At 35.2% G+C, this 12,753-nt stretch overlaps 1 protein-coding gene across 2 annotated transcripts in view; it reads right to left on the bottom strand.

Moving 5' to 3' along the window:
* The window catches only part of SMCHD1 (structural maintenance of chromosomes flexible hinge domain containing 1), a 127,607-nt gene that overhangs the window by 48,411 nt on the left and 66,443 nt on the right, over positions 1-12,753 (bottom strand). For both annotated transcript variants that reach the window (XM_027526268.1, XM_027526269.1), the window contains exons 24-30: positions 12,194-12,328; positions 9,863-10,090; positions 7,579-7,727; positions 6,616-6,704; positions 6,095-6,213; positions 3,886-4,053; positions 1,314-1,439 (exon numbers count right to left, since the gene is read on the bottom strand). In XM_027526268.1, the coding sequence (XP_027382069.1) occupies positions 1,314-1,439; positions 3,886-4,053; positions 6,095-6,213; positions 6,616-6,704; positions 7,579-7,727; positions 9,863-10,090; positions 12,194-12,328 (1,014 nt within the window). The remainder of the gene's footprint in view (positions 1-1,313; positions 1,440-3,885; positions 4,054-6,094; positions 6,214-6,615; positions 6,705-7,578; positions 7,728-9,862; positions 10,091-12,193; positions 12,329-12,753) is intronic.

Raw genomic sequence — 12,753 nt, 5'->3', positions numbered from 1 at the left:
TGGCATCCGGTCCCATCACCTCATGGCAAATAGATGGGGTAACAGTGGAAACAGTGGCTGACTTTATTTTTCTGAGCTCCAAAATCTCTGCAGATGGTGATTGTAGTCATGAAATTAAAAGATGCTTACTCCTTGGAAGGAAAGTTATGACCAACCTAGACAGCATATTGAAAAGCAGAGACATTACTTTGTCAACAAAGGTCCGCCTAGTGAAGGCTATGGTTTTTCCTGTGGTCATGTACGTTTGTGAGACTTGGATTGTAAAGAAAGCTGAGCACCGAAGAATTGATGCTTTTGAACTGTGGTGTTGGAGAAAACTCTTGAGAGTCTCTTGGACTGCAAGGAGATCCAGCCAGTCCATCCTAAAGGAGATCAGTCCTGGGTGTTCATTGAAGGACTGATGTTGAAGCTGAAACTCCAATACTTGGCCACCTGATGCAAAGAGCTGACTCATTGGAAAAGACGGATGCTGGGAAAGATTGAGGGCAGAAGGGGACGACAGAGGATGAGATGGTTGGATGGAATCACCAATTCAATGGACATGGGTTGGGGTGGACTCCGGGAGTTGGTGATGGAGAGGAAGGCCTGGCGTGCTGCGGTTCATGGGGTCACAAAGAGTCGGACATGAGTGAGCGAGTGAACTGAACTGAACCTAATTCTGGACTTCCTGGTATCCAAGCACTATGTTTGCACCCAAACATTACAAGGCCATGTTCATGCTTGCTGATTTCCCTAGACTAGGTCTCAGTAGAGGTTCAACAGCTCTACCCAGGTAGCTCTCCAAAAGGCAGGCAGAGCACAGCTACTCATATGACTCTCTTGCTTCACCCTTAGAGCTTTTAAGTTTCCCCAATAATGCCTGTTTCATAACCCAGACTGCAGGTCATTGTATCTAACTTCTTCCACCTTGTCAGCATTACCTATTCGTAATCTGAAATTCAGATATTATTAATACTGTGTAATAACAGTCATAATTAGAGACTGCTATCTCTTGTTACACTGTTTGCAAGATATAAACTGTACTTCCTCAAAATAACTATTAAAATGTTAGACTAACAAAATAAGCAATTAACTTGGGCAAACTCCAGGAGAGAGTGAGGGTAAGGGAGACCTGGCATGCTACAGTCCATGGGACCACAAAGAGTCGGACACAACTTAGTGACTGAATAACAAAAACAAAACTAAGCAATAGTGAAGATTATATAAGATATTATTTTTTTAAAAAAAGAAAGGTAACAGCTAAAGATACGATGATCCTGAGAATGAAAGCCAAAATTTTAAGTGAGAATTATTTAAGGATGTTTAAAACGTACCTTTAAATTGTTAGCTTTTACAAGACTTATTTTAACCTGTGGCACAGGTGCTGGATTATCCCACTGATCACAAAGTTGAACAATGAGAGGATTCTGCAATTCTCTTCCATTAATCACTGGAATGGACTAAAACATATACAAATCTTTTAAGAAGCACTAACACATGCCGAACAATATGATTACTGTTTAAGTGAAACAATCACTGAATTTATCTGTTTTACTCACAAATAGCTCCTTTTATCCATTAAAATAAACTTCTGAAATTCAATTACACTGTCACTAATAATACTCTTCTTATAGAAATGATTAAAAATTTGATAAAAGGGAAAATATATTTGACATTACTGGCTTCCAGAGCTAGTCAAGAATTCTGAAAATTACATGTTGCAAGGACTGCAATGGAAACAGAAGTTTATCTCAGGCTCTCATATTTAGCACTGGTCAATCTACAGTCTAACTCCTCCACCAATTGTTGGCACTCTGTCAAGTCTACATGAAGCAGTATGCACAGCTTTCCAGCTCCTAGTCAAACAGGGCTAGTCATGGATAAACTTAAACAAAACAGTGTAGACTTAAAATGATTCTTGCCTTTCCCTTAATCCAAATAAGGCCTGTGTAACTCTGGGAATTTGTATGCTGACCTAGGTATATCAAAGAAAACCCACTGTCAAGCAAGAAACCTGTTAAAAGTCCAATCCTCTGTATCAGATGTTAAAAGTTAAAGAAAAAAAGAAGATAGGAAAGACATAACTAGCAAAAAAGGAAAGTGATTTATCACCTCTCTCCTACTAGTAATGTTCCCTCTGCTTCCTCCATCCCTCCAATTATGTTAGGAGGTTGCTAACAAGTGGGAGAAACATCAATAATGTGTTAGGAACTTTTTTTTTAAAAGATACCCTTGAAGCTGGTTTATGCTTGACTACCAAAAAAATTTTCATGGATAGACTATATTCTATGTGCTAAAGTTTATAAAAAGCCTGAATACACAAAAAGTGCTAATGTTTCCAAATGTAAACACATCAGGGTCTTTATTTCTAGTTACATAATTGTCCATCTATCAAACAGCAACTACCTGGTAAAGAATATCTTTCAGTAAACAACTTACAGCCCAAGCTGTTAGCTGAAAATTCTTCTGGGTAGTAGTGGAGAAAGGAAATAACCAAAACCAAACGTTCATGATTTGCCACTTATTAATACTGTCATGCAATATAATGTTTCAGAATTTGTTTCTTCATTTGTAAGGAAGGAATCTGTTTCCTCATTTATAAGGAAGGACAATACATCATAATGTTGAAGATCAACTGAGAAAATATATGTATATTTATATAATTTTTCTATTTATCATGCTTAGGTGTTAAATTAGTTCCCCTTTCTATTTAAGATCCTGTGTGTGGACGAGGGAGGTAGGTCAAAAATTAAATTGGAAAATTCTAGGAAAACCACATATTCAATGATAACATTTTCAGCCTTACTCATATACAACATATCTCTTAACAGAGAATTGGTTTTACGTTTTATTTTTAAAGCTTTTGGATTTCAGTGGTATCTGCAAATAAATCCTATAATAAATTTTTGAGTTAACAAGCTGTCATTAATTTTTCTATTCCCCTCCACAAAATCATTTAAAAATATGAACATGTAAAGATTTTTTCCACCTCAAAGGTACCCAATTATTCCATGATACTGTCAGTCAACAAATTCTTTATTGACATCATTAGGTTTCTAAGAAGGCATTGATTTATGCAGTAAATACGCTTATATAAAAACAAGTGCACTGGATTTGCAGTACAACTCTTCAGTCAACAAGTGTTAAGGAAAAAATTGTTTTTAAAGCACTGTCATATTTTTTAAATTTACAAATCAAAAAAGGACAACATCAAAAAAGGACTAGAGCAGAGATATGTAAGCTTTTCTCAGATCATCAGTTCCTTTGTGGGATAATTTCATCTACTACCATGGTCATGTGAGATGATTTTCCATTAGAAAAAATAACCTTTCGTACCAACAGATAAGGCTCTGCCACACCATAACTGAACACCAGAATGTGAACATTTTAAAATCAGAATTCTAAAAATTTAATGAAAATTGAAAGGTAACAGATTTGACAGAGATTTGCAAATTAGTATTTAAGATATGCATAACTATAAGCACAGGGAAGCAAACTGATGTTTTTAAGAGTGTAATGAATGACTTGATATCTGGCATGCATTTAAAAATTCCGGCAAAAACATTTTTTTAATAAGCCAGTGAGAGAGAACAAAGAAATACAATTGGTGAAAATCAGTAACTGTTGAAACTGGTGGTTCATTATCTATTTTTATTTTAATGCATATTTTTAATTTCTATAATAAAACTCTTAGAATTTGAAGTATCACTATTTTTTTTAACAAATGAGGGCACAGTGATGAATAATAAAGTATTAAAATTCATATTCCTTTGTCCTTTTGTTATTGTTACTATTGTTAGTACTCCAACAACAAAATATAACTTTTGATCTACTAACACTCTGAAGCAGTTAGTAGGTCAAAATATTGATATTAAATTCTTTCAATCAAGGCAGGAAGGTACTTACCTCCTTTAACTCCGGCCAGTCTACAAGGAGAAGTTTAGCTGGTGGCCCAGAAACTAGCTGCACTCGAATAAAGTCAGAAAATTCACGCCAAGTAAAGCAAAGATCCTTATTTCCAGGGGGACCTGGAATAAATCTGATGCCTTTCACATTTATACTTTGTGTATTTTCCTAGTGAGGAAAAGCACATTGAAAAAAACACCAGGAAGATCATGTTTAGTTTTCAGAAAAAAGAAAGAAAATGCTGTCACTACCTATGTGCATACAGATGTGTTTCTGGTAAAACAGCAGCAAGTAACACACACAGGCCAATATTGGCGTGCCCTGAATTTCATTTCCTTGAGACAAGAAACTGAAATTCTCTTTTGTGAGGGAGAGATCGAAAAGGTTCAACCTATGTCCTTTTTCCTTATCTTTTCCTAATTTCCCTCTTCTTTACACTTGCACTGTCTCCTTTCTGCTCCCCAAATAGCCACATATGTGCCTGCCCAACAAGCTCCTTCCCTGTTTGCCACATTTTTTTCCTACATGTTGATATTACCAAGGGAATGTGCTTCAAAAGAGCAGTACATTTTATGAAGATGTGGAAATAATCTTAAGAAACAATGGCACATTAAAATCAATATTTTATTTTAAAAAGACTTTAAAAACAGTGTTATTTAAAAACAACTTTGGTTTAAAAAAAAAAAACTGGAAGGTTCTTTTTTTTATGCAGAGACTAGGGGTAGACTTCCATTGTTTCTATGAAAGTGAGTCAAGATAGTACCTATCAATTGTAAAATGACAGTAGAAAGAAAGTCAACTTGACTGGAGAATGAGCCATGGGAGGAGACAGGTGTGCTGTAGCAGAATACTTTGGCGTACTTAGGCACCCTAAACAGACAGAGTCTAACCTCACAGTATAAAATGCTGACAGGTGGCATAAGATGGGAACTGAAAAATGACACTAGATTTGGTCAGGTGGCACAGGGCAGAAAAACCCAAGAGGCCTGCCTGGGAATGAGACTGAAAATGTGAAAACAGAGAGAATACATAACTCTTCCAAGGAGTTGTTCTATATATAAAAAGGAGAAAAAGAGGGCAGTACTAGATGGACATGTTTCAGGGCCAAGGACAGAGAGTATGGCATGTTTATATGCTGATGGGACTCTAACAGACAGGGAAAACAAGATGTAGGAAAACAGGTTATAATTTAGGAACAATTAGTTGAAAGAGGATGGGTGTCTATGCATAACGTGACAGGAAGAAGAGACTGTTCGTGTACAACAGTGGTTATTATCTGACTTCATCTACACAGAGGGTGAAGCTAGACAAGAGAGCATCTGAAAGTAATAGATCAAACCTGATCTTTTACAGTAAACAAAACACGACTAGAAGTTCCTCAGCAGTGCTAAGATATTGTAGAAAAGGCATTCTGAAAACTAGAAAATAACAGCCTAGTAGGTTAGTGGAAACAAAAACTCCAGTTAGGAAGGGCAATGATGAGACTCTCATGATTCTTCTGTTGGGTAAGAAGGATAATGGAGGCTCCAAAAGGAAGAAGAGGTTTAAAAACCACTAAATGCCCTAAATGGATTCAACTTTACTCGAGCCTTAGAATTCCTTCTTTCTGACCTGCTCTAGGCTGGTAGGTTCCTTGAAGGCTCAACTCCAACATCTTTTCTAGAAAACCATCTTTATTCTCTCCAAGAATACTTGTGTTTCCTTGCTTGCAGAAATCATTTCACCAGGATTCTTATTTTTCAAGCTAATCTCAATTAACTGCACACTTGCATACTTTTACAACTAGTATTCTCCCAGGTATTCTATTTAATGCAGGGACTGAGCACCAAGAAATTTTACTTAAATAGCTACATGAAAAATGACCTTTGTACACATGTCAAAATACTTAGGGATGAAATGGTATGATGTATAGAATTTGCTTCAAAGTGACAGGTAAGGGGGAAGTGATGAATGCTGAAGCTGACTGGTAGGACCATGGGAATTATTTATACTACTTATGCTATTTTTGTGTATGTTCAAAATTTTTGTGTATGTTTAAATTTTCATAATAAAAATTACTTCAATTTTCTTTACATAATAAAAATTACTTTTACAATTTTTCATTGTAAATACCGCAACAATCAAATCTCTCTCATTTCTGTTTTTCCCAAACTTTCTGTTATATATAATTTGAATGGAATAGTCAACTGTTAACGGGAAACAGTCATACCTGAAAAGTAGTTTTCAAATGTGAGCTATCAAGTCCAATCCCAGCAATTCCCAATGCAGACAGAGAACTTGGTGAAAATGCTTGAATCTGATTCCCATACTGATCTGTAACAGTTATAACTAAAAAGGGGGAGGAAGTTTAATTTTACAGTATCTTAATTTAACATGATGTTGATGTCACATGTTTTACCATGAATATTTGAAGGAAACAATTTACTGTCATGTAATAATCTGGATATAAGAAAAATATAGGATATGAATCACACTCACATATTTATTTTATGCTAACAAAAGTCAACATTCTTTTCTAACAAAAGTCAACATTCTTTTCAACTAACTGTTTTCAGAATTAGGTCAGCATAGGCAAAGATAGGGAAAATGCTTCAATCTTTCCAACAGTGGATTTTAAACCATTAACCATATATAAATCCAAAGTTTTCCTTTCAGATTATATATGCCAAAACATAAACATAAGGACGTATTACAGAAGTGTTTTAAAGAAAGAAAGTAGGTCATACTAACCTATTTCTCCTTGAAGCTCTTGACCCATCTGTACCGTTTTTCCTCCTTTTAATTCACATTTTAGATGTTTAGGTTCATCTGGAAGTGGTCTGAAATTGATTAACAAATTAAAGGCTTTAATTACACCATTATTGTAGAAAACAGTTTCAACATGCTAAGGAGTAACATATGTAATGCTCATTTTCTTAAACTTAAAAAACAGTATCACTATTAACCCAAAGGGAAATACAGAAAAGACAGCTTGCAAAGACAGTAGAGAATACTGACCAAAAAAATAAATGCATGTTAGATCACAGTTATCTATCCTGGATTAGAAGGAAATTATGACATGAGAGCACTGAAAAAAAAAAAGCAGATGGGTTGGTAAGAATGACTCATCAAGAGATCTGTCTCTGACTGAAGAGTGGTACATCTGATCATTTTGTCTCAGACATGGAGCTATTCTAAGTGTTGGAATAGTATGGAAATGTGTACAGAATTAAAGTAGAAAAGGTTAATAAAAAAGAGGCAGCCAAGGAACTGACAGGCCAGGGTGAAGGACAGGTCTTCTATATATTTACTTAAAATTTCCCCTTTTCTATCAGGTAGACTCAGCTTCGAAAATCGCCACTAACTAATGAAAGAACTCCTTCTGAGCAACACATTGACTGATCACACTGCATCTTTTATATTTCTCACGTTTTTGTCATTTTCTAGGAGTTTTCACTGTTGTCTGTCCTAGGAGGATATTCCTTTAACAAAAGTTCTAGTGTGGCAGATACTAAAGGGGCAAGTTAAGTGGAGGCTGAGAGTGATATTAAGAATAAATCACTATCATCAGTGAAGCTTTATTCCAAAGACAACCTGTTTCCAAGAAGTTGTGGAAATTTCTACATTAAAAAATGACTTTGATATGTATGCTTTGGTGAAAAGCATTTTTGTCACCATATGCTGAACATCTCAAAATGTAATATGCCCACACACCTTACTGTAAATGCACTTTCCAAAGACACATGGTCGTCTTGGAATGAAACCTGGCAATAGCGCATGTCTTTCACAGATGTCGGCACTTGCACATCAGGAAGCAGACCCTGCAGCAAGTGCTCTTTGTTAATCTCAGGAGTCCAATTAACCTAGAAGGGAAATTATATACTTAAGAATCATATAAAGCTTACTTCAATGTCTTCCTACCGCCAGTTATCTTACCAACCCATGCTCCCCAACTCTAAGGAAAAAGGCAGGCCCTTTATGACTATAAATGATGGTGGTTCATATATTACCAAGAGAAAAAAGTTATCTTCATTGTCTTCCCTGTTAATACTGCCACATCTTTCAATGCAATGAAATAAATATTCCTAAGTCATTCCTTTAGCACTTTGCCATAAGATTATTACTCTGGTCATTATAGTTTAAAAAAACCATGGGAATCAAATTATGTGATCAATTCTGAGAAGTTATAGTCAATTGTTTTTGTTTTTTCAAAAAGAATCTTATTATTACAGGTTTTAAATGAGATATAAGTGGACCCTATTCAGCAAGGTGAGAAAAGTTAAATTCACTATATAATTACCATCCTGGCCACATCTTGATCTTAATCCACTCTCAAATGTTTTTAGCTCTAATTTTAAACTCCATATTTTGTTATTTGATCCATTTTTTAAGTTGACTACCCCACTCTATTTTACTTTTAAACTTCCAATCCTTTCTATTTAAGACTTTTAGCTCAACTTTATGCTTTTAGCCTTTATAACTGTGATTCTTAAATCACTGATATTCTAATATTGTGATCCTAGTTTACACCATTCTAACTTTCTTAGTTACCTTGTTATCTTTGTAAACCATTGTTTATTCTTTATATCTTTTTTTCTTTTTTTAAATAGTGGAAGCAGCAAGCAGGAGTTGCACAAAATGGCTGTCTTCCTTCACCCTAGCTGTGCTCTCTGCTCAGAGAATTCCTATGTCTGCTCAGAGAATTCCTATGTCTGCTCAGAGGATTTCTGTATCAGTTTGGGTTGACTTTCCTCAGTAATAGATAATTCTCTAAAGACTACACAATCACTTTAAGTGTGTATATTATAAATATCCTTTATAGTCAATAAAGCTACATGTTTTAAAATATCTGGAACCCAAGAAATGTATCATGACTAAAATTGAGGAAAATGTGTCAAAAGCAGGCCATGAGCTTAGAGAATGGCAAAAAGAAGGTTATATGCAGAAAGAGGCTCTCAAGTCAATGTTTATTCTTAATCCCAATAAGAAACTAAACTGTGGAAACATTATTATGAGAAAGCAAGGTATCAGTTCAGAAGCCAGGTTGCTAGTACCACTTTTAAACCACTTGCCTTCAGATCTGCTGAGAGATAAAAATGGCTTGCCTCCCTTCCAAGCAGGATAAGGACTATTTCTCTCTCAATCCTCCCTTCTCTTATTATGGAGGGAAAAAATAAACCGGCTGGCGCAAGGGCTATTTCAAATATGATTTTAAAAATCATGTCAGCTGAACCCTGGTAAACAATTCTTACAAGATATCAGATCCTATATCTTGGAGACTCAGAATGGCTACAGAATTTAATACTGCAAAAAGAGGAGAATTCTCTGGTGGTACAGTGGTCATGACTCCTCACTGTCAAGAGCCTGGGTTCGATCCCTGGTTGAGGAACTAAGATCCCACAAGCTATGCAGCATGACGGAAAAAAAAACACCACCATTTTACTTGGGTTCTGTGAGGTGAGCTGTTCCAGTTTCAGCATATAGATTCACCCTTTCAAGGTACACATGCTACATTTAGATGGCTGAGGACCATCTGAAGGTAGTGAGAACTGACAAAACCATTGTGTACGGGTAACAATTTTAGAGACTGCTTATACCAATTTCAAATGGCCAAATCAGGGGTCTGGTTTGGGGTTTACAATACTGTTCTACCGTTTGCCTTTAACAGACCTTTTCTTTACTGCCTTCAGAAGAGCTACAAAAATACTGCTCTGGTCAAGTAGAGATCTTAATTGTGAACATAAATACAGTTCATCAGGACTGGATTTTTGTTTAGGTGTCAAAATCATTTCTCTAAGCACAGATTTGACACATTCAACATTCCAATCTAGTGCATGTTAAAAAAAAAACACAAAATTTTATTTAGCCTGGGGTTCTAAATAACAATCTTGTTTTGCTAGGATGAGCGTCTTCTTAGAGGACAGCCTATATAACTTGTTCAGTCTTCCAAGCAAAAAATGTACAAAATTCTTGCAAATAATCTATTTGAGATACCTACTTTAATTTTCTCCGTCAAAGCTGATGTTATATGGATTTCTCTTTCTCCTTCATCATACATTTGAAAAATAAGATTATGCATAACATCTCCTGCTATCCAGTTAACCTCATCCTGATGTTTGATCTGGATGGCCTTCTGTCCTTCCACACTGAATATCTGTAATCTGGCAACGTGACTACTGGGGAGCAACTTAATAGTCTTCTCCACTGGTGCTACATCTTTACAACTCTGGGAAGAGAGAAAAACACAAATAACATACTGAATGAGAACATCTGTACTGAAAACATCATTTTTGGCTTTTATGGTGACTCTTTTGTATTGCTTAGGAATTTATTTCCAATATTATGGGAGATCATCTTATATATTGTTAAAAATTATAGGTTCTCTCATTAAAAGGACACTGTACTATTAGCAAGCCCATATTTTATACCATCAAGTTATAAATAATGAAAGTGGTCACACTGTTAAAACCTAAAACTAGCATGCTGCTGCTACTGCTGCTAAGTCGCTTCAGTTGTGTCCGACTCTGTACGACCCCACAGACGGCAGCCCACCAAGCTCTCCCGTCCCTGGGATTATCCAAGCAAGGACACTGGAGTGGGTTGCCATTTCCTTCTCCTAAAACTAGCACATTTGGACTTAAAAGAACATTCCTCTTGGTATATCTGCTTAAAAGTGTTGCAAACTTCTGAAAGTTTAACATGTGACACAGATTTGGTGTCAGCATTTATTAATAAGAACAAAGGTGTAATAAATTAAGAATGTTCTACAAAATCAGAGACAAATAACTGCCATAAAATATATTACTTAAGGAGCTTCTAAAGCTTTTTCAATTCATTTTTTATTGGGGTAAGTGGACAGAGTTGCTTGTAGCTAGATAAGGACTCTAGGTGCCCCAAGGCTGAGCAGTTTGTAATTTGTCATAAGAACAGCAGTGTTTTAAGAATCAGCAGAGATGAGCTGCTATGTTACATAAACTGATTTTAGGCACACAAAATTAAAACACTACACAATCCTTTCAGAATCTAGGTATAGTGCATTCCATAGAATACAAAAAATTCAAGTCTAAACCTAAAATACCTTTACAATCCTGCTTTGCTAATGTCTCCTTCCTCATCTACTTGAGGTCATTCTATCAAAGCCCATTCACACAAATAATGACACAGTCAAAATTACTACTTCACAGAGTATCAGGCAAATAACCCACCTGCTGCTATCATAAGCACATCTTATTTGCCTGACTCAAAATTAAGAGTCACTGCTTTGTGATAACATTTTTAAACTGCATATTACAGGTATACTGTGGTCTTTGTTTTAACTGTCTTGTACTCTTCATTTTCAGCCTGCTGCTGCTCTGCAGTATTTATATAATTGTATGTAAATGTTCCCTTGCTTTCAAGCCCAGCTTTCTCCTGAACAACAAATCTTTTCTTCCAGAATTGTCTTGCTCTTTTGCAAGACAATATACTCAAAAACACATTGCTCACATTACTGAAAAAAAGGAAATGCATAACAAATGTTTTAAGATTATCAAACATAACTAGTTTCAAAAGAAAAGAATTAGAATAAAGTCAAATCATCTCATTCTAATTTTAAAAAATAAAAGTTTTTACCCTTTTGAGGCTCAGTATATGTTAGCTGATGTATACTTAGTTGGAAAAACATTGGTTCATCAACTGATTGGGTAATTCGCTATCTACCACCACATCAATCATGAAGAAATCACGTACAGGTATTTCACTTGCTTAAGTATCTACTGTCTCATTTAGCAATCTTCGGAAAGCAGATGCTTCTATCACCTGCCTGCCCTCCTCTAGGCTGGCCTCACCTTCAGCCATGATGAACGTCCAGGAACAAGGGTCCTCCTGGCACATCAACACAGCACTCTCTTTATAGGATAACACTAAGAAAAACCATGTATTTATTTTAAATTATACATACATATTAAATGTTCATATATCCTTCAGTAGTGGTTCAACAGGGACATTTATTAAACTTTCTAAGAAATAGGTGTAACTATAAGAAACAAACGAATAAAATAAAACGGATAGTTGTTACACTCTAATAATAGGAAAAAAATAATTTTAGGAACATATAATCAATAATAGCTATAGATATTATAAAAGGTTTGAGTAAGAAATTTCTAATATCTGATACAAAGTATTATTTACTATACCATTTCATTTTTGCCTTTTCTTCCCTCTGGCTAAAAGAATCACAAATATCTCATCTTAAAGAGTCAAACAACTTTACATGAAATATTATAAAGTTATTAAAGAGTATTTGAATAAAAATTCAATATAATACCAATGAAAAACAATAACAACTTACAGGTATTTCAATTTTTGCTTTAAGTGTCTGGTCTTTTTTAATATTCTGAACTTGAATTGCTGGTCCTGATAAAATGCTAGTTCCAGAACTACTGCAATCCACAACATAGATTGGAAGGTTTGGAGCACCTGAAAACTATTGGAAGCATACAAAATAATTTAAGATCCCAATCAAATGCAACTGTTACTCAATAACTTAAATTTTCAAATAATATAGTATAGCTACTACTTCTGACTATAAATTAGAAAACTAAGTATAATTCACTAATATACTAGATAATTTCTGAATGAAAAGAATTAAGTTTCTAAATGAAGCAACTGACAAACAACTAATCTAAAAAATATACAAGCAACTCCTACAGCTCAATTCCAGAAAAATAAACGACCCAATCAAAAATGGGCCAAAGAACTACATAGACATTTCTCCAAAGAAGACATACAGATGGCTAACAAACACATGAAAAGATGCTCAACATCACTCATTATCAGAGAAATGCAAATCAAAACCACTATGAGGTACCATTTCACACCAGTCAGAACGGCTGTGATCCAAAAGTCTAC

The sequence above is a fragment of the Bos indicus x Bos taurus genome, chromosome 24, assembly GCF_003369695.1.
Source record: "Bos indicus x Bos taurus breed Angus x Brahman F1 hybrid chromosome 24, Bos_hybrid_MaternalHap_v2.0, whole genome shotgun sequence".
NCBI classification, from domain to species: Eukaryota; Metazoa; Chordata; class Mammalia; order Artiodactyla; family Bovidae; genus Bos; species Bos indicus x Bos taurus.
This window is presented reverse-complemented; position numbering and strand designations above follow the sequence as displayed.